This window comes from Panthera leo, chromosome B4 (genome assembly GCF_018350215.1).
Source record: "Panthera leo isolate Ple1 chromosome B4, P.leo_Ple1_pat1.1, whole genome shotgun sequence".
Classification (NCBI taxonomy): Eukaryota; Metazoa; Chordata; class Mammalia; order Carnivora; family Felidae; genus Panthera; species Panthera leo.
This window is the reverse complement of record NC_056685.1, coordinates 137,301,695-137,329,576: the sequence shown is the minus strand read 5'-3', so window position 1 is coordinate 137,329,576 and position 27,882 is coordinate 137,301,695. Positions and strand designations below refer to the sequence as shown.

The 27,882-nt window shown below is 49.7% G+C and overlaps 1 protein-coding gene and 1 long non-coding RNA gene across 3 annotated transcripts in view; both read right to left on the bottom strand.

Moving 5' to 3' along the window:
* The window catches only part of ATXN10 (ataxin 10), a 165,850-nt gene extending 163,184 nt beyond the window's left edge, over positions 1 to 2,666 (bottom strand). Inside the window, exon 1 of one of the 2 annotated variants that reach the window (XM_042948115.1) lies at positions 2,420 to 2,666. In XM_042948115.1, the coding sequence (XP_042804049.1) occupies positions 2,420 to 2,535 (116 nt within the window). In that variant the 5' untranslated portion in view covers positions 2,536 to 2,666. Of the gene's footprint in view, positions 1 to 1,689; positions 1,710 to 2,419 lie in introns of those variants that run through there. The other variant, XM_042948116.1, reaches the window with a different exon arrangement.
* A 24,159-nt stretch (positions 2,667 to 26,825) lies between these two features.
* On the bottom strand, positions 26,826 to 27,860 carry LOC122223762. The gene is made up of 3 exons (XR_006204463.1): positions 27,761 to 27,860; positions 27,313 to 27,375; positions 26,826 to 26,978 (listed from the first exon to the last, which is right to left on the bottom strand). It is a non-coding gene; the product is annotated as an uncharacterized LOC122223762 (long non-coding RNA).
* Between the last annotated feature and the right edge of the window lie 22 nt (positions 27,861 to 27,882).

Here is a 27,882-nt window from a genome sequence, read left to right as displayed (position 1 = left end):
CCATGTTTGTTTTGCCTGGTGTTTCCCACTGGCTGCTCGGAGGCCTCCATTTGCTTCACTTTATGTCCCATCCTCCCTCCGGGCCCGTCGGCATCGGAGGAGCGACCAGTAACTTGCTCAAAGACACACGGAAGCAGCAGCGACAGAAGCAGAACCAAGAGCCTGTCCCTACAAACCCTCAAGGAGGGCTCTCTGCACCACCACGCATTTCGGCCTCCCCCTCCCAAGACCTGCTCGCCAGACTCTGCCTGGAACAGGACCATGGACCCAGGAAAGCTGGCGCCAAATGTGGGAAGCTTCTTCCTCTGCTCGTTCTCCCCCCCAACAATCCAGTTGGACCCTGAGACCTGTCCGTTCAACCTTGTAGATATTTTTCAGCACTCATCCCATCCATCCCCAGAAACAAGGTCCTAATTCAGATTAGCTGTTCTTTGACTCGGGTTCCACATCAGCTTCTTAAAAGTCCCTTGCCTCTAGCCTCACCCTCTGTGATTTATTCCCCATACAGCAGAGAGTTCGGTCTAATGCCCAGATCTTAGCTTGCCATTCCCTTAAAAGAACCGTCAATAGCTCCCCATCAACTCACCTCACAACAGTGCAGAGGGCCTTGTAAACTGGCCCAGGGCCTTGGATTTCATCCTACAGGTTATAAAAAGGGATCTGATTTTTTTTTTTTCTTAGTTTTTTTAAGGTCTATTTATTTTTGAGAGAGAGACAGAGAGTGAGTGGGGGAGGGACAGAGAGAGAGGGAGACACAGAATCGGAAGTAGGCTCCAGGCTCCGAGCTGTCAGCACAGAGCCCGATGCGGGGCTCGAACTCACAGACCGCGAGATCATGACCTGAGCCGAAGTCGGACGCCCAACCGACGGGGCCACGCACGCGCCCCAAAAGGGTTCTGATGTTTGAATGTCTCCTCTGTACCAGACACCTTACCTATGCTACTGCATTTAATCCTCTCAGGAACCCTACAAAATCCATGTATGGTCCCTCTGCACCCAAAGTAATCCAAAGCCTTTCCCGGCCCACCAATCCATCCAACAGATCCACAGACCCCTTCCGTGCGACCGCCTGCTTGTCAAAAACCCCATTACAATTTGCTCACACGGCCAATGCTCGACAAAAGGGATCGTGTCAGATTCACCTTTATACCCTCCGCACCTAACAAAGAACCTGTTTCCGAGTAGGTACTCAGTACATGGCTGATGGCTGATAACGGACTACAGGAAAGGGCCCCCATGGTATGGGTGCACTGAAGCGTTAATCAACATATCTCCTAGCAGTACCGTATCATGTAACTTGTGTCCCAAGAAGCCCCCAGAACAGTGCCCTCGGCTTTCACCGCTCCTTCCGCGGCTCAGTGCTCCTAATGTGACTTAAGGGAGACATGCCCAGACCCAGGTGTCCCATTCAAAGACTAGAGGGCCTCTGGGGATCCATCCTCTGGACCAACCCACATCTTCTTTCTACGTTCCCTCTACTCTTTGTACACCCCCCCCCCATTGTAAAATTATCTGCTGGCTCCCCAGAACAGGACTTCTCAGAAAGGACTTCATTTTTCACCTTCACCACCCAGCGCGATACCTGGCCCACGGAGGGCCATCGATAAATGTATTAAAGGATAAGAATACCAGCCAACATGCGTTTAGTACTACGTGTCAGGCATGAATTACGGATTTAATGCGCATCACCTCATACCGTCCTTACAGCAATCCCACCAGGGACGTGCTGGGCAACACCGGCACCGAGGCCCAGAGAAGACTAGAAAATCAAGCACTGACTTACAACGTCACACGTTTTGCATTTTCACGCGCTTTATTTATTTCATTCATCCCTCTGTACAATCCAGCAAGGAGGGTACGTATTGCATTCGCACTTCCAGACCAGGAAAACCTAAGGCTCGGAGAAATCGCCCAGAAACGCACAACTTGTAAGGCCAGGAACCGAATCCAGGCGCGCCGGACTCGCGGGCCCTTCCCACCCGGCCACCTTGCCCCCCCACTGACAGTCAGGACCCAAACGGCCGGTTCGCTCGGGACCAGGGCGCAACCGCCCCGCACACCGCGCTGCCCACCCCCCCCCACCCCCCCCCACGGGGACTGTCCCCACCGCGCTCTCGCGGCCGCCCGCCTGCCCCCCCCCCCCCCCCCCCCCCCGCCAGCGGGCCGCCGGGCCACCGCGGGCCGCGCCGGCGCTCCGGGCCAGGGCCCGGCAAGCCCGGGGGCGGGTGGCAAGGGGCTCGCGTGGGGCGGTCCCCTTCGCGCGCGCGCGGCTCCACGCCCGTGCCGGCGGGTGGGGGGCAGGTGTCAGCCCCCCGGGGCCCCTCGGGCCCACGGCCGAGGCCTCTGCCGCCCGCCTCCCGGGGGAGGGGCGCCCGCTCCCCGCCCGCCCGCCCGCCCGCCCGCGCCGCCCGGCCGTTACCGGTTCCGCTGCTCTTTGAAGAGCGCCGTCAGCGCGCGGAGGGCCTCCAGGTCCTGGATGGGCGCGGGCACCATGACGCCGGACAGCCGGGCGGGCGGAGGCCTGGGCGCCGCCATCTTGCCGCTCGCAGCTCGCGGAGCCGGGCGCCGACGAGGAGCAGGAGGACGAGCAGGAGGCGCGGGGCGAGCGCAGGCCGGGGAGGAGCGCGCCCCGCAGCCGCCGGACGCCGCCGCCGCCTCCGCGCCGCCGCAGCCCGGGCCCCGCGGGAGAGCGCGACGACGCGCTCCCAGGCTCCCCTCGGGCGGCGACGGGGACGACGCGGCGCGGGGAGGGGGCGCGGGCGGAAGTCCCGCCTGAGGGGAGGGGGGCGCGGGCGGAAGTTCGGGGGGGAGGGGCGCCGGGAGGGCGTCGAGTCTGAGAAGTGGAGCCGAGGGTTCAGGCTTGGAGGGGGAGCTGCAGGAGGGGGTGGGCGCCTGGCCAGGAGGGGGTACAGGGACAGGTGCACCCCGGAAGGGGGGAGGAGATGCGGGCGTGGGAGGCCCTGGCCGGATGGGGGTACAGGGACAGGTGCACCCGGGAAGAGGGGGGAGATGCGGGCGTGGGAGGCCCTGGCCGGATGGGGGTACAGGGACAGGTGCACCCGGGAAGAGGGGGGAGATGCGGGCGTGGGAGGTCCTGGCCGGATGGGGGTACAGGGACTGGTGCACCCGGAGGGGCAGATGCGGGCGTGGGGGGCCTGGCCGGGAGGGCGTACAGGAACAGGTGCACCCGGGGAGGGGGGGGAAGATGCGGGTGTGGGAGGCCCTGACGGGATGGGGGTACAGGGACAGGTGCACCCAGAGGGGGAGATGCGGGCAGGGGGGACCCGTGGGAGGGGGTGCACAGGAGGGACAGAAGTTCTAAAGCTCCCTGTGAGGAGAAGGTTGAAGACCTCATCCAGCTGTTGAAATGGCTTTATTCGTGCCCCTACATGGACCCCCTGGAAAGTGGATCTCAGCCCCTGAAGCCCAGGTCCCAGTACTTAGTGATCATTTACTGGTGATACCAGATCATTTACCAGGCACTTTAGATACCTTGAGAATACATGGATCCAGCTCGTGGAGGGCTTAAAACATAATTAGAAGTCACGTAGCTAAATTCTGTAGCAGTAACTTGAGAATTCTTTTTTCCTAAATAGGATTTTTTTTTCTTGAGAGAGAGAGAGAGAGAGAGAGAGAGAAAGCACACATGAGAGTGAGGGAGAGGGGTAGAGGGAGAGAGAGAGAGAGAGAGAGAGAGAAAGAAAGAAAAGAATCCCAAGCTGGCTCCACACTCAGTGCAGAGCCCAATGTGGGGCTCTAACCCACGACCCTGGGATCATGACCCGAGCCAAGATCAAAAGTCCGATGCTAAACCCACTGAGCCACTCGCATGCCCCCAGAGTTGCTTTTTCCAAAGGGAAATGAACATATTTTTCAAGAATCACAATATTCTGTGGCTGGTGTTGGTAATGCACATATTTTCTTTCTACTACCCTTTATCATACTGTGCATACATTAAACATTGTCCCCAAGCCCTGTGCTAGGTGAAATGATCCCAACCCTGAAGGAACTCCAGACAAAAGAGCCTTGATAACTATGACGGAGGACTGTACAAATTGCTATGGGACCACATAAAATCTGTAGATACATGCGCCTGACATTTTGACTTGAAAAGTAGGACTGTGTTTCTAATGTGGCACTTTTGATGATCTTTGCTACAGAAAACTACAGAAAAGACAATAACCACCACCAGAGAAACGCCTCTTGCATCTGCAAGTTACGGGATAACGTAACTCAGTCTTACCCATTCAACTGCCTACGTATTCATTCCAGAAATACTTCTGTACGCCAATTATGTGCCAGGCATTAGATCGCCTAACGGTGCCAAAGAAAATTCAAAATGTTTAGCAGTCCTTGGATTAGCAAGGCAAAATCACCCAATATTTCCCTGAGGAGCAGGGGATGGTGAAATGCTTCATCATGCATCAAGATTTCGCCCCTTAGTTTTCTATCCTCAATCGTAAAACAAAAGTAACTACCCTGATTCTTCCAGAAAACATTCCCCATAATATTCAAATATATTGCCTGGAAAGTTGTAATATCCTAACTGGTTTCTTGGCTTCTTCTCTTGCCTCCCTACATTCCGGATCTTCTAAAAATAAGCCAAGGAGAACCTGGGTGGCTCAGTCAGTTAAGCGTCCGACTCTTGATTTCCGCTCAGGTCATGATCTCACGGCTCGTGAGTTCGAGCACTGTGTCGGGCTCTGCACTGTCAGCTTGGGATTCTCTCTCTCTCTCTCCTGCTCTCTCTCTCTCTCTCTCTCTCTCTCAAAATTTAACATGTAAAAAATATACATGTCAACATTTCACTTTGCTTAAAACCCACTGAAGGATTTCCATCTCAAGATAAAAGCTCAAATTCTTCCATTGGAGAAGTCCCTAAATAGCCTGTGTCCCTCCTCCTGCCCGCCCCGACACTTCTAGTCTCTTCCTCCCTCACAGAGCTTCAGCCACACCGGCCTCCTTGTTGTCTCCACCAGAGGAGTTACGCTCCTGCCCCAGGACTTCATACATGCAATTCCTTTTGCGTGGGACGCTTTCCACACCCTTCCAAGCAGATGCTGGCGTGGTTAGTTTCCTTCAACTGTCTGACGAAGTGATCTCACCAGTTTTTAAAGTTGTAATACACCACCCAAATTCCTGATTCTAAGGAATTTTTCTCCATAGCACTTAACACTCTCTATATCCTGGTCTACTTATCTGTTGTGTTTACTGCCATAATGTCCCCAGGAGAGGACCTACCACGTGGCAATTTCTCAATGAACATTAGTTAAATTAATGAACAAAGAATATTTTTAGAGATATTTTCAGAAAGGAGAAAGAAAGTAGCACGCCTCCAGAAAAAAAAAAAAAATGTACACCAATCCAAAAAGTACAGGAAAGAGAAAGGATGGAACAGGGGAAGAAATAAATTATAAGACGATCAAAAGAGCTACATTAACAGGACAGACTAGTAGTGTGAGCAAGTAAAAAAATAATAAATTGGTCAAACAGTGGATGTTATTGACTGCCCAGAATCGACCAAGAGATATCGACCTTGACTGAATTAACAGAAGTAAGTTAATATTTCACTTGGGCAAAGTGGCATTTTTTGTTTTTGGTTTTGTTTTTTTTTTTTGAGCTTTTTTTTCATCTTTTTTTTCTTCTATTAAGGCTTCTTATTTTAATTCCAGTATAGTTAACATACAGGGTAATCTTAGTTTCAGGTATACAATATAGTGATTCAACAATTTTATATATTACTCGGTGTTCATCATGATAAATGTACTCTTTAATCCTTATCACCTATTTCTCTAGCTCTGTCCATATTGTTGTAAATGGCAAGATTTCATTCTTTTTTTATGGCTGAAAAATATTCCACTATATATCACATCTTCTTTATCCATTCATTTATCAATGGTCGCTTGGGCTGCTTCCATAATTTGGCTATTGTAAATAATGCTGCAATAAACATAGGGGTGCATGGATCCCTTTGACTTAGTGTTTTTGTATGTTTGGGGTAATACCGAGGGTCACAGGGTAGTTCTATTTTTAATTTTTTTTTTTTAATTTGAGAGAGAGAGAGAGAACATGAGCAGGGGAGAGGGGCAGAGGGAGAATGAGAGAGACTCTCAAGCAGGTTCCATGCTCAGTGCAGAGTCCAATGCGGGCTCTATCCCATGAACCGTGAGACCATGACCTGAGCTGAAATCAAGAGTCAGACGCTTGGCACGCTGGGGTGGCTCAGTAGGTTGGACGTCTGACTCTTGGTTTTGGCTTAGGTCATGATCTCATGGTTGTGGGATCGAGCCCCGAGTTGGGCTCTGTGCTGACAGCGTGGAGCCTGCTTGGGAGTCTCTTTCTGCCCCTCCCCCACTTACGTGTGCACGCACGCTCACTCTCTCTCTTTTGCTCTCTCTCAAAATAAATAAACATTAAAAAGAGTCGGGGGCACCTGGGTGGCTCAGTCGGTTAAGCGTCCGACTTTGGCTCAGGTCATGATCTCATGGTTCGGGAGTTCGAACCTTGCATTGGGCTCTGTGCTGACAGCTCAGAGCCTGGAGCCTGCTTAGGATTCTGTGTCTCCCTCTCTCTCTGTCCCTCCCCATTCGCACTCTGTGTCTCTCTCTCTCTCTCTCAAAAATAAACATTTTAAAAATTTTTTAAAAGAACCGGACACTTAATCAACTGAACCACTCAGGTGCCCCTATTTTTTTTGCAAAACTTCCATACTGTCCTCCATAGTGTCTACACCAGTCTGTATTCCCACAACAGTGTATGAGGGTTCCTTTCCCCCCACACCCTTGCCAACACCTGCTGTTTCTTGTATTTTTGATTTTATCCATTCTGACAGGTATGAGGTGATATCTCACTGTGGTTTCGATTGGTGTTTCCCTGATGATGAGTGATGTGGGGCATCTTTTCATGTGTCTGTTAGCCATCCAGATGTCTTCTTTGGAAAAATGTTTGTTCATATCTTCTGCCTATTTTTAAAACGGACTGCTTTTTGGTGTTGAGTTGTATAAGTTCTTTATGTATTTTGGACACTGACCGTTTATCAAATATCTCATTTGCAAATATCTTCTCCCACTCGGTAGGTTGTCTTTTAGTTTTGTTGGTTGTTTCCTTTGCTGTGCCGCAGCTCTTTATTTTGATGTAATCCCAATAGTTTATTTTTGTTTTTATTTCCCTGCTTCAGGAGACCTATCTAGAAAAATGTTGTTCTGGTTCTTGCCTATGTCAGAGACGCTACTGCCTGTGTTCTCTTCTAGGATTTTGTCATGGTTTCAGGTCTCACATTTAGGTCTTTAGTCCATTTTGAGATTATTCTTGTGTCTGATGTAAGAAAACGGTCCAGTCTCATTCTTTTCCATGTAGCTGTCCAGTTTTGCCAACACCATGTGTTGGGAAATACACAACCCATTGTATAGTCTTGACTCCTTTGTCAAAGATTAATTAACCATGTAATTATGGGTCTGTCTCTGGGCTCTCTGTTCTGTTCCATTGATCTATGTGTCTATTTTTGTGCCAGTACCATACTGGTTTGATGACTACAGCTTTGTAACAAAACTTAAGTCTGGAATTGTGATGCCTCCAGCTTTGTTTTGCTTTTTCAAGATTGCTTTGGCTATTCGGGGTCTTTTGTGGTTCCATACAAAGTTTAGGATTGTGTGTTGTAGTTCTATGAAAAAAATGCTGTTGGTATTTTGATAAGTATTACATTAAATCTAAATGACATTTTTAAGTTTTACATAAATATTGTTTGCCTGAGATAATGTGTCAACCATGCTGATGTACCTGAATAAAACTCCAAATGAAGTATGCTATATAAATGTGTGCCTTGAGCCCAGTGCAGAACAGGACCAGTAGTCAAGAAGCAAAAATAAATAAATTTTAAGAAGAAGGAAGCGGGGGTGGGGGGTTGGCACCTGGGTGGCTCAGTCTAAGTTAAGCATCGGACTTCAGCTCAGGTCATGATCTCACAGTTTGTGGGTTTGAGCCCCGTGTCGGGCTCTGTGCTGACAGCTCGGAGCCTGGAGCCTGCTTCAGATTCCGTGTCTCCTTCTCTCTCTGCCTCTCCCCTGCTCTCTCTCTCTCTCTCTCAAAAATAAATAAAATATTAGAAAAAAATTTAAAAAGAAGGAAGGGGAGGGGAGTAAAGCAAAGGGGAAAGTCGGGGAAGGTGCGAGACAAAAAGGTTTGGACCAAAGTACGGATGATGCTGGTGAGGAAAAGAGAGAGGAAATAAGTGAATAGTGGTAAAGAGAAGAGAAGAGGAGTGACGAACGGATAGAAAAAATCTTGCTTGTGTTGGCTCCTCTGAAACTGTCTCCTTGCCATCTCTGCCTGTGGTTCTCTCGCCAGAAAGCTTATGCCATCACCACCCACTGCACTGAAACACCCTGTGTCCGTCGGGAAAAGCTCCAGTCAGTCTATACCCCTCTTTTGGCACTGACCAGTCAGCTCTGTGGTATAGATGTGTTTGTGTACTGTCCTTCTCATCTGCGGCCCCTCCAGTCAGGGCCTTTGCCTTCCTCACCCCTTCCAGGACCAAGTTCAGTGCCTTGTTCTCGGAAACAGTGCTGTAGATATTTGTTGAATGGATAGCTCTGGAGATTAAAGGAAAAAAAAAAATAACAGAATGGTGTAATCGTTAAGAGCGGGGATCAGCAAACTACAGACCGCGAGCCACATCTTTCCCACTGTTTCCGTAAATGTTATTGGAAACGGTCACATTCATTTACACGTTGTCTGTGTCTCCTCTGATGCTACAATGGCAGATCTGGGAAGTTGTGACAGAGACTGTACGTCCTACAAAGACTCAAATGGTAACCATGTGGTACTTTATGAAAAAGGTTGGCCAATCTCTGGTAAAGAGCACAAGCTCCAGAATCAAACAAACCTGCACGATGTCAATCCTGCTTTCATCTATTAGCACCTGACCTTGGACAAGTAACCATCTCTTTAAGCCATTTTTTTTTCCACCTGTAAAATGGAATACTAATAATGCCTACTCAATTGGGTGGCTGGGGGGATTCAACGAGATAGTCTAGGTCAATCCAGTGTCATACATTTATTAAGCTTAGCTCAATAAATGATGACATTGAACTATGTATGGAATAAAATTCAGTAAACAGGAGGGATAAGGTGGGCAAGGAGGGCAAGGAGATAGAAAGCTGTTAGGTAGTTGGGCTAGTTAGGAACACAGGGAGTGCGTGGAAAATTGTAGGTAGGCTCAAGGTATAATTGATAGCATTAACAATAGACGACTGGTATTTGAGGTAATAATTCCAATGTTACTAGTAATAGTTGGATTGTAGGGATGAATTATTTTTATACAATTTGAAAAGTGAGTAACCTAACTTTAGAAACAACAACAAAAAATGGAATGCATTCTCACGAGGAAAGAAACTTAAGTGAATTCATCCATATATTGAGCTAGATGTTAGAATGGACAGAAAAGACTTTATTTCATTTTATTTTATTTTGGTAGGTTTATTTATTTATTTTGAGGAAAAGAGAGAGAGACCACAAGCAGGAGAGGGGCAGAGAGAGAAAGAGAAAGAGAGAGAATCCCAAGCAAGCCCCAAGCGGGCATTGGTGATATAGTGGTGAGCATAGCTGTCTTCCAAGCAAGCCCCATGCCATCAGCACAGAGCCCGATGCAGGGCTTGAACCCACGAACCATGAGATCATGAGCTGAGCTGAAGCCAAGAGTCCGATGTTCAACCAACTGAGCCACCCAGGCGCCCCCAGAAACAGATTTTAAAGCAAATATAACTAAACTCGATGAATTAAAACAAAACATGACTTCAGTGAATATGCACCTCGGGAGAAAAATAATAAATCTCAGCAGAGAAAAACAATAAAAAAAGACCAAATGGAACTGTAGGCCTGAAAAACACATGGCAAACAGAAGAATAAATGAAATTGAATCAAGACACAAAGGATAGAAAATAGATAGAAGATAGATGGACAGACACGCCCAGGAATAGGAACAGAAAGAGAAAACATTGAAACCACAATGAACAGAATCTCAGGAACTTGTTAGAGATGTCAGATGTTCAGATACCAGTCTAATTGTAATACAGGAAGGATGAGAGAGGGAGAACGTGGCACACACAGAAGAGCATTTGAAAAATAATGGCCAAGAATGTCCACATCTCGATTTCCAAGATAGAAATTTGCAGATATAAATGTTACAGTAACACCAAGCAAAATAAACACAGAGAAGCCTCCGCCAAGATGCACCACACCATCGAAACCCAAAGAGAAAGAAAAGACATATTATATACAGAAAAACAATTATCCAAATAATGACTGACTTACTAGAAACCAGAGAGGCTAGGAAACAGCGGGACAACATCTTCTAACTGATGAAGGAAAAAAATCCATCCATGAGGAATTCTATATTCAGAAATGATATATGATATATCCACATCATTCAAGAATGAAAACAAAATAAAGGCATTTTAATGTAAAATATAACTAAGAGGATTCCTCACCGACGGAACTGCACCATGAGGAACACTAAAGAAACTTCTTTGGGCTGACAGAAATTCAAATCCTCAGAAGCATTGAATAGCATTAGAAATGGTGAATATCCAGGTCAAATCAAATGACCATTCTTTTCTATTTCCCATTTCCCTTCTAATATCATATCACATCACGGTTTATAGCAAAAATGACAAATTTTCTTGTGAGGTTTAAAACATAAGTAGATGTATTAAATGTAACAACAAGAACAGAAGAGACAGAGGAGATACTGACCCATAAATTCAATGTATATCGTATTTTCTAGGGCAACCACTTTAAAAAAGACAAAGAAGTATAGCTAAGATAACAACAGGAAAATTGAAACAGAATTCTAAGAAACATTCTAAAAAAATTAAAAAGAACAACAGAGGAAAAAAATACAGAGGAGACAAACAAAACAAAAATAAAATGAAAAATCCAACCTAACCATATCAATAATACCAGTAAATGGTAATAGAAGAGACACTGTAATTAAAAGTTAGAGATCATCAGAAAGGATTTTTTTAAGACAACTATATAAAGACACAGGTTGAAAGTTAACTAATGGGAAATAGATAACCCTTGTGAATGACAAGCACAAGAAGGTCAGAGGGGCTATATTAACATGGGATAAAATAGATTTCAAAAAGGAATGTTTTACCACGGGTAAAGAAGGACCCTTCACAATGGTGAAAGAACAAACTCATTATGAAGACATAATCATCATAAACGTGTATTTGCCCAATAAGAAGTTTTCAAATACCTGAAGCAAAAATCAACAGTTAAAGGGAAACAGACAATCCCACAATCATAACTGGAGATTTTAACATTCTTACCTTAGCAATGGCTAGAACAACTAGACAAAAATTAGCAATGATATGGGATATCTGAACAATACTCTCAACCTCTTTTAACATACATATGATGCAACACCCAGCGATGATAGAATGTACATTCTTTTCAAGTGCACGTGGGTAGACCATATTCTGAGCCATAAGTCTTAATATGCATATGAAGATTGAAATCCTACAGAGTGTGTTTTCTGACTACAGCAAATTTATGTTAGGAATCGGTAATAATAAAATAACCTAAACACCTCCAAAACTTAAAAAAAAAAAAACCCTTCTAAATACTATTGGATCAAAAAAAGGAATCACAGAAGAGGTAAGAAAATGTTTTGGACTGAGTGAATGATAATGAAAATGTCCTATCAAAATTTGTAGGATATGGTTGCTACACTTGTGGTAAGCATAGCATTGTGTATAGACTTGTTAAATCACTATGTTGTTCACCTGAAACTCATGTAACATTGTGTGTCAACCACAGTTAAAAAAAGTTTTCCTTTAAATAGTTTTGTGGGATAAAGTTAAAGCAGTGGTTAGAGGGAAATATACTTGTAAATGCCTGGATTGGAAAAAAAGGAATATCTCAAATATACATCTAAGCTTTCACTTTAAGATCCTAGAAAAAGAGGGTGCCTGGGTGGCTCGGTCAGTTAAGTGACTTCGGCTCAGGTCATGATCTCATGGTTTGTGAGTTCCAGCCCCACATCAGGCTCTCTGCTGTCAGCACAGAGCCCACTTCAGATCCTCTGTCCCCTTCTCTTTGTGCCTCTCCCCTGCTCACATGCTCTCTCTCTCTCAAAAATAAATAAACATCTTAAAAAAAGATCCTAGAAAAAGAAAGGCAAATTAAATCCAAGGCAGGCATAAGGAAGAAAATAATAAAGATAAAGATCAAGGAAATAATAGAAAAATATAGGGAGTACCAATGAAAGCAAAAGCTACTTCTTTGAAAACGGTAATAAAAATGATAAACTTTCAGTTGGGCCGACTAAGAAAAGAGGAAGTCAAAAATTTCTAATATCAGGAACAATGAAGTCATTACTACAGATTCAATAGACATTAAAAGAATAAGGATATGTTATGAACAACTTCATGGCAATAGAATGACAACCTATGTGAAATGACAAATTCCTTGAAAGACATGAATTGCCAAAGTTCATCCAAGAAAACATTACAAAACTTGAACAGCCTGATATCAATTAAATAAATCGAAGTTATAATTAAAAACCCTTCCATAAAGTGAACTCAGAGCTTCAGTGGTAAATACTATCATGAATTTAAGAAAGAAACAACATCAATCCTACACAAGTTCTTTCAGAAAACAAAAGAATTAACACTTCCCAACATATTCTATAAGGCTAGTATTAACCTGATTCCAAAACCAAGCAAAGACTTCACAAGAAAAAAGAAATACAGACTAATATCCCTCACGACCACAGACACAAAAATCTGTAACAAGATATTAGCAAATCAAACCATATATAAAAATGACAATACATCAGTACCAAGTGGGGCATATTCTGGGAATGTAGAATTGGTTTAACATCCCAAATTCAATTAATATGATTTGCTGTATTAATAGAATAAAAAAGAAAAGATCATTTTAAAAGATGCAAGTAAAAATATTTGATAAAATTCAATTTAAAATCTGATTAAGGATATCTACAAAACAACACAACCCCCCCAAAACAAAAACAAAAACAAAAACCCTTACACCCAACATCATACTCAGTAGTGAAAGATTTAATGCTTTCTATTTAGAATAGCAACAAGTCAAGGATGTCTGCTCTTACTGTGTCTATATTTAACATTTTACTGAAAGTCCTAGCCAAGGCTAGAAAAATAAATGAAAATGAAAGACATACAAGTTAGGAAAGAAATGAAAATGTCTTTTTTGCAGACTACTTAATCTTGTATCTAGAAAGCCCTAATGAATCTATAAAAGACACTACTAGAATTAATAAGCGAACATAGCAACGTTGCAAGATAGAACGTCAATAATATGAAGGCCAGTTGTATTTCTACATACTAGCAATGAACAATTACACATTCAATGTAATAACCAGCTTCACTTACAATAACATCAAGAATATTTAGGAATAAATTTGATGAAAGATGTACAAAACCTGTTCTGCTACAAAATATTACAACAGGAGATTGAAAAAGACCTAAGTACACAAGAAGATATACCATGTTCATGGATTGGGACACTTAATATTGTTAATATGTCTGTCCTCTTCAAATTCATCTACAGATTCAGTGCAATTCCAATTAAAATTTTAACACACTTTGTGGAAAGACACTGACAAGCAGATTTAAAAACTTACATGAAAAGACAAAATGCATACAATATCCAAAAGAGTTTTGAAAAATAGGAACAAAGTTGGAGGACAGAAACTATTTAGATTTCAAGATTGTTATAAAGCTACAGTGACCAAGACACTGTGCCATTGGCACATAATCAATGGGACAGAATAGACTCCAGAAATAAAGAAATAAACCCACACGTACATGGTCCATTAGTTTTTGGCAAAAGCACCGAGGTAATTCAAAGGGGAAAATCAATGAGATACCACTGTGCAACCATTAAAAAGACCAAAGTTTAAAGAAACAGATAATGGGGGTACCTGGGTGGCACAGTCAGAAGAGTGTGTGACTCAATCTCGGGGGCGTGAGTTTGAGCCCCATGTTGGGTGTCGAGATTACTTAAAAATAAAATATTAAAAAAAGAAAGGTAGTTGTGTCTGGGTGGCTCAGTCAGTCGGGCATCTGACTCTTGACTTTGGCTCAGGTCATGATCTCACAGTCGTGGGATTAAGCCCCACGTCAGGCTCTGTGCTGAATGTGGAGCCTGCTTAAAATTCTCTCTCTCTCTTTCTCTCTCTCTCTCTCTCTCTCTCAAGTAAAAAAAGGGAGGGACACCTGGGTGGCTTAGTTGGTTAAACATCTGACTTCAGCTCAGGTCATGATCTCACAGTTCATGAGTTCAAGCCCCACATCAGGCTCTGTGCTGACAGCTCAGAGCCTGGAGCCTGCTTCAGAGTCTGTGTCTCCCTCTCTCTCTCTGCCCCTCCCCCGCTTGCACTCTGTCTCGATCTCTCAAAAATAAAATAAACATTAAAAAATATACTGGGGGGGCGCCTGGGTGGCTCAGTCGGTTAAGCAACCGACTTCGGCTCAGGTCATGATCTCGCGGTCAGTGAGTTCAAGCCCCGCGTCGGGCTCTGTGCTGACGGCTCAGAGCCTGAAGCCTGTTTCAGATTCTGTGTCTCCCTCTCTCTGACCCTCCCCCGTTCATGCTCTGTCTCTCTCTGTCTCAAAAATAAATAAACGTTAAAAAAAATTAAAAAAAAAAAGAAAAAAAATATACTGGGGCGCCTGGGTGGCTCAGTCGTTAAGCGTCTGACTTCAGCTCAGGTCACGATCTCGCGGTCCGTGAGTTCGAGCCCCGCGTCGGGCTCTGGGCTGATGGCTCAGAGCCTGGAGGCTGCTTCTGGTTCTGTGTCTCCCTCTCTCTCTGCCCCTCCCCCATTCATGCTCTCTCTCTCTCTCTGTCTCAAAAATAAATAAACGTTAAAAAAACATTAAAATATATATATATAAAAATAAGAGAGAGAGAGAGAGATAATAGTGTCCTTGATGATCTAGAGCATCCTAGATCATCCATTGCTGGTAGGAGGGCAAAGTGGTATGGCTACTTTGCAAAACAGTAGGGTGAGACCTTTAAAAGTTAAACATACACTTACAACATGTTCCAGAATGTCCATGCATGCAAAGGTTACATATATATATATATATGTTTTTCCACACAAAGATGTAGCATAGTAACATTATCCATTCACAGACCCAAACTGGAAGCACCCCAAATGCCCACCACCCAGTGAATGGGGTAAACATCTACCCACACAATGCAATACTACTCAGCAATAGAAAGGAACAAAACATTAACACACACAATAATGTGGAAAATCTCAAACCCGCTAAGCGAAAGACCACATACACAAACACTGTGTACTGTAGAATTTAAGAATCACGGCCAAGGTGAAAGCTATAGTTACAGAAAGAAGTTACACGTCGGGAGGGGAGGGGATTGAGGGTGAGGGGGCACGAGCAAGCATTTTAGGGAAGGGAACTCTCCCCCATCACGATGGTGGTGATGGTTACCAACTGTATACAGTTACCAAGATTGTTTAAACCATTCACGTTAAAAAGCTGCATTTGACTGAATATAATAATAGCTAGTGAAGAAATTCAACAAGAAAAGCATGGCTGTCCTTGATGGATAACCAAGAGCGGACTTGCTACCAAGAAGTAGAAACTGGAGAAAATATACGGGGGAGAGACCTACGTGTTTAAGACATTAAGTAACAGCCAACATGGCACCGGGATCCTCGAGAGGACAGAAATGCATGATTGCCCGGCCTCTCTGCCTGGACTAACTTTCCACATCACAACGCAGAAAGCAGCGGCCCCGGGTAGCAAGACAAAGGGAGACCGAGCTCGCAGGCTGCAGACCAAAGTGGCTGGAATTTGCCGAGGTGGAGCTCTGCAGAGAACAAACCGCAGAAACCAGCTAGGAACCTGCTCGGGTCTCTGACTACGTATCAGACCGTGCGTGCACAAGGTGAGAGTCCGCGAAGCCAGCCAAAGAACAGCTGTCACAGAGCTGCGACCTTACCAATCCCCAGAGCTCACGCAGGGTGGGGAGGTGTCGGAGTTTGGGCCAGATTGGAGAGAGACGCACAACGGATGAAAACAACGTCGCGGTGGGCGAAACAAGTCAGAAAAGAAGACTACAAATCGTGCGATGTCATTTATGTGAGATCTCTAGGAAAGGCAAACACTATCGGGACGGAAAGCGGATCTGTGTTTGCCCCGGGGTTGGGGGTAGCAAGAGGGGTAGACCGCAGGTGGGCCCCAGGGAAACTTGGGGGAGTCACGGAAGTACCCCCAAACTGGAATATTGTGACGATCACCCAGCTGAATAAGTTTACCAAAACCCATCACACTCTCGAAGCAGAAAATCTCCTAGCATCCGACGGGATCCTGGTAGATAGGGGGCACCTCCCCATGACTGCCGGTGGCTGTGTGGCCAGGGGCCTGAATTCCACCAGACCCTCCAAGGCAGCAACAGCATTCCTCGAAGCGGAGGTAGCCCATCTGGGTTTCAGTACTAGCGAAGGCCAGAGGGCAAAGGTAGCACCAGCCAGGTGCCCAAACTCACGGCCCCTACCACTAGTGCCCTGCTACTGTCCCTAAGCCGTCACCACCTCTGGCCGCATGGATGGGAGGCCTTTGCGATCAGAAGGAGAAGGGAAATAGCCAGCTGGGTTCACAGATGTGATCGCTTGCTGTGATACTCCCTTCATCAACAGGGTCTCACAGGCCTGGAGTGGAGAAGACGGAAACGGATCCCGCTGGGGCTAACATCGAGGTGTAGACGGGGACAGGCGTGCGTTCCTTCTGGAGACCCGAGGGGAGACTCTGGTTCCTTGCCGTTTCCAGTTCTAGGGGCCACCGGCGTTCCCTGGCTTGTGGCCCCTTCTTCCTTAGCAGCACAGAGCTGGAGGGCTGGGTCCCTCCCACGCCGCCGTCCCTCGGGTGCTCCGCCACCTTGGCTGTGTCTTTGCCAATTAAAATATGCAGTCTGACATGCCCACAGGTTCCCGGGAGTAGGGCAGGGCCGTCTCCGCGGGACCACTGTTCGGCTCACTGTCTTTGGTATGTGGGTACGAGCCAAAAGGGGGACGTGGCGTTAGCGCAGCACCGGCCCCACGTGGAAAGGGGCCATCTCACGTGGAAAGAGAAACGGCCCAAGGTTAGACTATATGCAGACTGACGAGCCGGGGCAGTTTGAAGAAAGAAGAAAATTTAGAACAAGAGAATTTGGGAGGAGGATGTGGACGAACTGGAGAGAGTGAGCGCCAAGAGAAAGATGTTTCGTAGGCATGAAATGCCCGCCAGGAAGCATCCAACACAGACGCGGCACTCAACGACCAAGCAGACAGGACGACTTTGGCCACCAGCTGGCTGGGGAACTGACGCAGTGTTCTCGTGAGCCAATTCACCGTAGTGTTGGGGACGGACGCCACGCGTGGGCCCAGCTGCACGGGCGGCCGGCACCGAGGCCGATTTATCTGCCGCCTCCGTCAGTGTCTTCTCCCTCCCCAGTCCCGCTTCCTCCACTCCCCGCAGGTGTCGATCCCAAGCGCACTTGCCCATAAGCTTCCTGCACCCAGGTCTCCGTTCCCCCTCTCCCTAGGGAACCCAACCTGGGACACGATGTTCAACACTGGTTGGATGGACCAGAACTCACCTGCCTCCGTCACCCTCGGGGTCATCTTTCTGTCCTCCGTGGAGGAATTTAGCTGCGGCCAATGATCCAAGCCTCCAAGGACCCCTTTCTTCCCTAGGTGGTTGATTGATCCCAGAAATACCCCCACTACGTTCCCATTTTGGGGCCTCAGTAACTCAGCCCTCTAAACTCATCATCTACACAGGGTACACCTGCTCCCGGTGCGAGTGACATCATCTTGCTAATGAATGATGGCATCCAGAGCGGGGGTGGGGCACCACCCTTGGATGGCACAAGTGGGGAGTGAGGAAAGACGGGGGGCCGTCAGCACACCTTCCCGTCAGGGCTCCCCGCTGACCACCCTACCCAAGCCAGTCTTTTCCGTGTCACCGAGTTTGGCGTCTTCTTTTGCTGGTTCTTATGCAGCCGATAATTATTTGATGTAGTCCCTTATTTACTTACGTACTGTCTTCCTAAAACGTAAGCTTCATGAGGGTGGGAACCTCATCTATCTTGTTTATAATTATATCGTCAGCATCTAGCACAGCACCTGGCCCTGTGGGTTAAGAGCACACGTTAGAAGACATACAACCTCCTTTGACCTCAGGGCCGTCCACGAGCCTGCGGTTCCTCATCTGCAAACATGCGAATCAAGGAGGGGCTGTTGCGAGGACGAAGAGGTGACCCGAGGACAAAGCGCTGAGCCTACACAGAAACACGCACGTGCAGGTAGGGGAGCGCAGAGCTCCTGCGTGAACCAGGGGCAGAGCCGTCTGCCGGGGGGAGACGTCGTAGGCTTGGAACAGATGCCCAAGAGGAGGAGGGGGGAGCCGTGGGGAGCGAGCAGCTGACTCCGGGCACCGTGGCTTTGTGGGCACCAAACATCCTTGGTGTGGGATTTCCTCCCCTGGAGTGCCAAGGCTGGCGCAGGGCGGAGAAGACAGGTGCCTCGCAAATCCCTGGCTCGAGCCTGGCCGGATGAGCTGGGCGGAAGGACGGAGGGGCGAGGCAGTTGAGGGTATTGGCGAAGAGATCGGCCGCGATGATGTCCTGTGTGGTCTGGAGGGCTGGAGACGGGGAGCCAGGAGGCTCTGGTCCACGTGGGAAAGTCCAGGGAGCGGAGGTGGGGATGAGGTCAGCCGGGCGGGGAGGGAGGGGACGGCTTCGGAAGCTGTGGTCAGGGAGCGCGATCCCGGAGGGCAGTGGGAGCCGTCAGGGTGATGACGAGGCCCGGGGTGTGGGCGGCCGGAGGGGAGCGGAGGTGAAGGTCACCGGGCCAGGAGGAGGTGTGGGAAGGGATCCACAGAGCTGGAGGCCCCCTCGCGTCTCCTCTGCACCCTCACTTCCTCTCCTCCCTGGGGCCTCACTGCCCGGATTCTGGGGTTCGGCCCAACCTCCAGGTGACTCACAGATGGGTACCCCTGGCCCTCGCCTCTCACCCTCAGTTCTGCCTTTTCTGTTTTGCCTCCACCTAACCTGGGAGCGAGCTTTCTCCGCCGCTCACGACGAAACGTTTCTCAAGCGGAACTTGTTTTCTTTCTACCGAATCCTTCCCCTGCTTAAGCGCCCTATCGTCGTCTTCCCAGTCCCCCAATTTTTACGCCACTCTCGTTTCCCCTTCTCCTTTGCTGGTTTTTGTGCCCACCATCCAGTCTATCGTGGATCCTCGTGAATTCTTTGGCCCGCAACAGCTCTAAGCTAAGCACCCCCCCTCCATTTCCAAAGCTAAAATCCTGCCCGTGAATTGGCATCCCAGACCTCAAAAGTGAGGGTCGAGAAACGGGCTGAATCCACGGTGGGCGGAAGAAAGAGGAGAAGCCCTCGGATGGGGCAGAAATAGCACGCTGTGTTGCCAGGCAGATGCGGGTTTTCGGGCCTGGCCCGGCCGGCTTCATGGAGGGCTGCAGACAACTCCTGCCACTCAGCCTCGGTGGATATTGCGAACTTTAGGTGAAATCAGCTGTTAGCACGCCTGGTAACGGGTCGTATCCGCTATGTGCTAGCTCCTTTCTGGCAAAACAGCTCCAGCCGTAACGCCTTACCGCCCGCCGTGCGACGCCTGGGGTGCTAACCTCTGGGCCCGAGTTAAGTCCTGCCGCAGCCCTGACTGGCCACCCACCCCGCTTCTGAGCCTCCGTTTCCTCATCTGCAAAATGGGCCCATGCATATCTGCATTGCCCCCAGCGCGAGGCTGCTGTCGGGAGAATCGAATAGGGCTCTGTACCTGAAGGCGCTAGTCCAGATGAGGACGTTTGAGTCTCAGGCCAGCAAACTCTTACCCGCAGGTGCTCCTTCAGTCTGGGTCCGAGGAGAAAACTCTCCCCGAAATGCTATTGTCTTCGTATCGTTCTGAGCCCCCGTCGTGCAGGCTTGTCGATGGAGACTGCGGTTGAGACGGGAGTTCTAGACTTGAGCTGCCGTGCCCAAACCTCTGTCTTTAGCGCCACCAGCCTTGTGCCCTGGACGCCTCCTGCGTCCTTGATGTGACTCAGTTTCCACAGCTGAAGGGTCGGGACGGACAGTGGGGATAGGACCACGTCACGTGGTTACTGAGCACTCAGCCAGAGGGCGTGGGGGGCTCTTGGGACAGCGTCTGGCAAGTGCTCAGTAAATGTAATTAAATTTTTTTAATTTATTTTTTTATTTTGAGAGAGAGAAGGGGAGGGGCAGAGAGAGAGGGAGAGAGAATCCTAAGCCGGCTCAACGCGGCCAGCGCAGAGCCCAACGCGGGGCTCGATCTCACGACCAGGAGATCATGACCTGAGCCGAAGTCGGACACTCAACCGACTGAGCCACCAGGGGGGCCCCTAGCTACTCTCATTATAATCAGACCTGTCCCGGTTCGCCCCACTACCTAAAACTTGTCCACACATTCTTCCAAATGCAGGAAGGTGCCTGTCGTCTGCTCTGTCCTGGGCCGAATGCCTGAAGGCCAGACCCCTGTCCACAGTGACCCTTCCTCAGTGGTTCCCAACTTTGTGCCGTTATTTCTATGCTACGTAACAGACCTCACCACCACAGGCAGAAACCGCCCAGAAAACATTGCTAAAGGTTGATGGTTTGGTCACTTTTCACCTAGGCCTCTGGGAGAGCAGACCTTTGCGTGAGACGCGGGACTGGACGCGAGGCCCTGGGCGGGAAGGGGATCGCAGCGGCTCTCAGAACTTACAGGAGGCCCCTGCTTCCTCTCTGTCGCCAAAAGGCTCTGTTCGCTCTCTACAGGCATCTCGTCTCTGCCTCCAAGTCCTAGCACACGCCTTCCCTTGCACCCCGGACGCTGGCCAGTCCCCCAGCGCCCCGCCAAGGCCCCCCTTACAATGCAGGTGGACACCCCTGCCCCCGCCGAAGCTTTTCAAGCCGGCTCCTCGCCAGACCAAGGAGTGTCTGTGTGGACACGCCCCTCCCTGTGCTCCTCGCTTTTACCGTTGGAATTGTTACCGGCTTTGAACCTGTTTCCTGTCTCCGTTATCTGCGCTTACAATGTTCTTTTCTTTTTTTTCCCTTTCTTTCAGTGACATAAACCCCAAATGCTGTCCATCCTACTGTGTATTTTCTTCTGTGGCGTGGGGCACAGAAAGATGGGAGATTTTGGGGGGGTCTGCAATCTAGAAGGTGAGACAGATGGGAAGAGGCAGGTGTTCCTAGGCAACCGCGAGAAAGAAGTCATCAGGGGACAAGCAGCACAGCTCGGGGACGCAGGCTGGGCCACACTCACTCCAGGAGGTTCTGCAGGCCAGGATGGCCCCTCTTGGGCACTTGAACCCGGGGAGCCGTGCCACAAAAGGCTGGGGGAGTTCATCCTGGAGGCAGGGGCAGGGAGAAAAGAGGGGAGGCCATTTAGCAGAAAAGCAAAACTACCTGTCACGGGGGATTTTGGAATGTTTGTGCCAGAGGCAGAGAAGAGGAAAGCGTTTAAGTCTGAAAAAAGCCACCTCTGGGGCCTTGGCAAGCGGTCATTCGAGACCACAGAGTGACACCTAGTGGGCACTTGGGGAAGTGCTCCCTGCCGAGATGGCGGGCTCAGGCAGGTGGCTCCTAAGGGCTCAGGATGCTAAAAGCAAAGGAGAATCCGGGCCAGGTGCTTACCTCCTGGAGCTCGCCTCACTCTGTGCTTGGAGAACATCTGGAAAGAGCACTTGGAGGGTTCTGGATTCCAGTACTGGCTCAGACGCCAGCGGGGAGACTCCAGGCCAGAAACCCCACCACACATAGCCCTTGCCCTGGCTGTCCTGCCCACCCTTTCTGTGGAACTGGGGTGACTGGGGAGGAAGGACAGAACCCCCCCCCCCCAGGGCATGAGGTCCACCTTTAAGCTTTTTATTTTTGTCCCCAACAGAAAAGTCAATCCGATCACGGATGCCAGGCTGTTGGCACAGTGCTTTGCTGGTGCTCAGTGTTCCAAGAAAGATCTATCACAGGAAAGAGTCCTGGATCTTGAGTCAGGATTCTAGCCCAGTGTAAACATCAGCACCTTGGGGGTGGGAGCTGAGCAGTTCTTCTAGAAGGTTCTCCTTCGTTCCTTCGTTAAAATCGGCCTGTCTACAATTTTACCTCATTTGTCTTTGTTCCGCCTGCTGAAGCAACTCAGAATGACTTTCATTTTTTTTAAATTCCATACCTGCAAAGAGCTTTCACCTTCCCTGTAAATATTGTCATTCTGAGCTAAATGTGCCCAATTTCCTTCATTCTTTAGACCAGTGGTTCTCAACGGAGAAGGATTTTGCCCCGCAGGGGACGTTTGTCTGGAGACCATTTGGTTGTCACACCTGGAAGAGGGAGGCCGCTACTGACACCTAGTGGGCAGAGGCCAAGACGCGGCTAACCTCTTGCGGTGCTCAGGCCAGCCCCACCCCCACCGCATACACAAAGAACCATCCAGCCCCAAGTGCATTAGTGCTGAGGTTACAGAACCCTGCCTGGGACACGGTAACGTAATGTCCCTTCGGCGGACATTTTCCACTCGTCGTCGGTATTTCTACCATGATGTAGGATAGAACCCTAGGCCAGCTCTGACCAGCCTCGGCATCTCTCAGTGGAGCCCGAAGACAACATCAGTCTTCTGAGCCTTCCTTTGCTCACGTGGTCGGTATGTCCTTCGTGTTTTTGAACAAAGAACTTACAAACTCAACCATGCGTACAATTAAATACAAGCCATATACTACCTAGAATAACTAGTCTTATTTTCACACATACAAAAATACTGGGCGAAATGGGCATTCCCATCAGATCGATTCAGTTTTAAATAATTACTCTATAACTATGGGTTTTTTTTAAACCATTCCCCTTAACAAAGAAATGGCAAAGCCCTGCTGAAGCTCTCCAGAGCAGACAGAACAAAGGGGAAAAAAAAGATGCTTGTCAAGTAAAATATGAAAGGCGTGCCCCCCAGCTCCCCTAATTACATCTTGGAAGGGAAGCTTTGTCCTATTGACATTCAGGATCATTTTTCATAAGCTCAGGTTACCCCCTGGAAGATTTTTAGGAAGTTTCATGATATGCAGACATTGGGGAAAAATCAGCCGCTTGACTTCTGCTAAGCAGTCGGATTCAGAGAATAAACCCATCCCTGCCCACTTTGCTCAGAGCAGTCCCGGTTTTCTTGGGCAAAATGAGCTGGCAAGTTTAACGGGGACTTTTAAGGAGTCAGATGGTTTACTCTGTTCTTGTGTGTGTGTGTGTGTGTGTGTGTGTGTGTGTGTTTAACAAAGGATCTCTGAGGGAGCTCGGCTGAAGGTGTGGACTGACTTCTGATATCTGACATATTCTGTGTTCATAAACATCAGAGTAATTAGGGAACGACAAACACCGTTTTCCTTTCCGTAAACCGGAAGCAGAGGAAATAAGATTGCTTTCACCAGACCCTTAGTTCTTTCCTTTAGAATACAAAATTCTAAAGTAAATCGTGGCTTCCTCTCGCCCTGCCCTGAATTTTAAGGGTTTGACTGCTTAAATTATCATTAAAACTTAATGCAATTAAACTCGCTTGGCTCTGTCGAATCCTGATTTACGCACATCTGTTTGTATGCTCGTGGACACCCTGACAGAGCGTGTTTTTATACGGGGTCAAGATATTAAGTAGACCTGTTTCTGCACTAGGCCGTCGTTCCTGGGAGCAGGACTGTCTAGCGAATAGGAATATATTATAAATCACATTTTTTGTGAGCCTGACAAAGCTTAGCAACCCTCGCCTTAGGGAACCTGTCCAATTTGTCAGTTAAAATTTAGCCTTCTGATATAAAACGAGCCCGTTCATGTTGTGTGAGGGCTGATTCCTCGCGGAAAGAATCTGTTTGGGATCTGCGGGCAAAATGCAGAGTGCTAGTCACATAGGGTGCAGTGTGGGAACCTCCGCAGAAAGCTTGGCAGTGTTTCCTCAGTTTACCACCCGGCCCCTCAATCCCTCATCCCCCCAGGGCCCACAGGGGCGGGCGGACGGGCCTCCGAAAACACCAGGTTCGCATCCAGGGGAATTTCTGCCTTGCAAAACGAGGACACGGATGGGAATCTGTTACTTTCGTGAACAGAACAATGGAAACGCCGAATCCAAAAACAATTGCCCAGGCAAAAAGCATTTCGTTGAAAGGAGAGGGTGAAGACACACATTTCTGTCCACATTTGGGTCTAGATGAGAACAGGCCCTTCTGGGATGGCAGGCAGAGGAGTTGATGCTGGACCCTATCATTTGGTGGTTCGGAGAGTGTGCTGGGGACAGGTCCCCCCGGGGCCCCCAGGGAGCCGTGCAAGGGGACTTGATTCTCAATAACAACACTACTCTGGGGGGCAAAGAGGATGTGGTCTCTAGGCCCACAGCTCCAAATCCTTTGTTCCCTCGGTGCCCCACACGTGTGGTCTCCCCACCCAAACCCAGGGGGAGCCCAGCTCCGTCGGCTCTGTCCCTGAGGGGCCAGGAGCTCCGGCCAGCCCTCCAGAGCCTCACGGAGCCCCTGCTGCAGGGCCCGGCACCCGCAGGGGGGCTAAAATCACACGTTCTCGGACCCCACCCCAGGTCTTCTGAGTCAGGATCCCCGTGGCTCGGTGATTCGGCTGCTCACCAAATCAGGAACCACGGAGCAGGCCTTGGCGGCTTGGTCCAATAGCACGTGCAAACCAGCCATCGTCACACCGAGGGCTCCGCGGTGACCTCTGCGAACACCCGGGACGCAGGTTGGAATCCGTTGCTTTCACGAACAGGACAGTGGCAATGTCGGATCTGAAATGGTCCCTCGGGCTGAGCTCCCTTCCGGCCCCTGATGGGTCCCTGTAGAGCCTCGGGTTCCCCCCTCCCCCCCCCCCCCCCCCCCCCCCCCCCCCCGGGCTCTGCGCCCACCTCTGACCGCTGGGTGCTCCTCCCCAACAGAGAGGGGAGGAGCCTGTGTAAACCCCAGGCACCGTGCAGGTGGGGCAGAGGCTCAAGCCCGGGGCGGAGCCGGGGGTTCCAGGACCACCGTCCCTCAGGTCTGTCCCATCTGGAGTCACACAGCATGCTCTGCAGGGGGCACAGCAGGCCTGTCTTCGAGCTAAGCCAGCAGGAGCGAGACGGGCCCAGGGCATCGGAGGAGCTTGGCTCTGGGCCCACTGAGCATCTCCCTGGCCGTGCTGCTTCGGGTCTTTTGGTTAACCTCTCTGAAACCCAAGTGCTGTATCTACAAAGCAGGGAATGGGAGCCCCTCTCCGCCCCTTCTCAGGAGTGAAAGTGCTCTAACCATGCCCGCGGCGAGGGGTGGTCCTGCCCCCGCTCTCTTCGTCCTCCCCTCCCCTCCCAATTTGAGCCCGGGCAGAGCATAGACACTACTCTGGTCTTAGTCCTAAGGTCTTGGTAACGTGAATGCCTGGGAGCCCCCAAAGCTGAAAGCGGCTGCCACAAATCGCCACACGCACAAAGCCGCCAGCTGACCCCCCTGGACCACCGGCAGTTCCCCGTTCTGGAACTCTCTCCCGGGGCTGCGAGCCCTATGCCTTCGATATGAGCGGGTCTCAGAGCAGGCGCGGACATGCCCGGGAGGGGCATTCACGCACTCCTTCCGAGCAGCACCTCCACAGCCCCCTTCCTCGGGGACGCAGGGACTCTTCCCCAAGCCCCCTTGACCCCCTCGCCGGAGGCCAGGACCTGCCCCGATGATGCTGGCCGGCAGCTCGGGACAGACCCCTCCCCGGGCTGACCAGGGACCAGAAGGGCTGAGAGTGTGCCTTACTGACCACCCCGGAGGCCAGGGCACTGCTGTCCCCACCCGCCCCGAGGAGAGAAAGCTCACAGCATTTCTCAGGCCCTGCCCCGGCCCCTGGGTTAAGGAGGGTGAGGACAGTTTTGCCCTCAGAGACCTTAGGACCTGACCGTGAAGCTTCCTCCTCGCTTGCCTACCCAGATCTCCAAGGACCAGGAGGATTGATGCACAGGGGGAGGAAAGGACAAGAGAGACTCCCTCGCTCCCCCCTGCTGACCCCACTGTGCCCTGCTGTCCAAGGACAGCCACCACCCCGCGCTCTCACACCTCCATGGCTTTCCTCCCTCAGCTCCCTGGGCTTCTGCGAGCTTCTCTTCATTCCAGACCCACCTCAAAAGCCACCTCCTCCAGGAAGCTTTCCCCGATCCCTCCCCTTGAACATGCACGAACCACCCGAGGCTCTTTGCTTCCACCTGGCATTCTGGTGGAATGCCAGGCACCTCTAGCTCACACATGAACTTGGCTATGGCTTTCCTGTCTCCCTTCACACAGCACCTCCCTGCGAGGACTGTGTGTATCCAATCTAGAGACATTTTTGAAGCGCCTCTCCTGGCCGGCGCTTTGCCAAGCGGGCCTCACCTTGCAGTGCAAGCTCGGCCTTGGAGACTCGGCCTCTGGAGACTTCTCTCCAAATGCACGGGGTGACGGGAGACAAGGGATTCTCCTCTGTGGCCTCGAGAGAAGGGGTGGGTGGCCTGCGTGAGGCCAGCGACATCTCCCCGGTTAAAGTTCCGCGGAAGGGTCTGAAAGCACCCAGTACCTAGACCAGGGGCCAGAAAGTGGATATGCTACCAACCGAGCCGCGATCCTGTTGGCCTCTGTTTCTCTGGCCGCCGAGACATCAGCGGTGTGTGCAGATCCATCCAGACAATGCTCTCAGCAGCCCTTCCAGGCAGGTTCCATGACTGATCCCGGCTTATGGAGGAGGAAGCCAAGGCACAGAGAGGTTAAGCAACTTGCCTGGGTCGCACAGTATGCAGAAGGTGTGCTGCAGGGGTCCCTTGCTGTTGGTCAGCACTCTGGCTACCCAGGCTTGGCTGCACGGCCCAGGGCCCGACTCCAGCCTCACACTCCCTGGATGGCAATGATCGTGGATACATTTCCTTTGAGGCACCAGCCATCCTGAGAGAAGGAGGAGGCAGTCGTGAAGAAAGGGTTTCTAAAATTTTTAACATTTATTTTTGAGAGAGAGAGAGAGAGCGTGAGTTGGGGAGAGAGAAACAGGGAGACACAGAATCCGAAGCAGGCTCCAGGCTCTGAGCTGTCAGCACAGAGCCCGGTGCAGGGCTTGAACTCATGAACTGCAAGATCATGACCCGAGCTCAAGTCAGACGCTTAGCCACTGAGCCACCCAGGAGCCCCCCGCCTCCCCCGACGGGGCTTCTATGCAGGTGGTCTGGATCTATGAGGAGGGCCAGAGGCGAAGCCCAGCTGGGACGGTTCACCTCTTCCTAACCTTGGCGGTGACCCCCAGGCTGGGTGGGCGACCGAGGAGAAAGCGCTGACTCACTCCAGCCACCTGGAAGAATAGGAAGGTGGGACACTCCCTCGGTGCAACCCCAGCCTCCCGGTGTCCTGGCCTTGCCCGGTTTGCATCACCGCACACAGACCTTTAACCTCTCTGCCCCCGGGCAGCACCCTCCAGCTGGTGACTCACACCTCCTCCCAGCCCTGTCCGTGTGCCATGAAATGTGGACATCCTCGTGGGTCAAACAGAGGGACTTCGCCTCTACTCAAATCTGTTTGTCAAACCGAAAGGTGCTTTGTGTTTAAGTCCAAGTACCAAGTACCCTTAATGCATTTTCCATTCTCGACAGAAACCACAGCCGCCAATTAGAAAAAGAAAAAAAAAAAAAAGAACCCAGCCTCCAAACCACGAAGCACACGTCTCTTGCCCGGTTTACCATTTTCTTTGATCCATTAAAATCTGAGAGCCAGTCTTCCTCGGCCTCTAGAGTGAGGCAGAGAGGGAATAATTATCCATAAAGTGGCCATCCGAGTGTTTGCTTTGCGATGAAAGCAAACT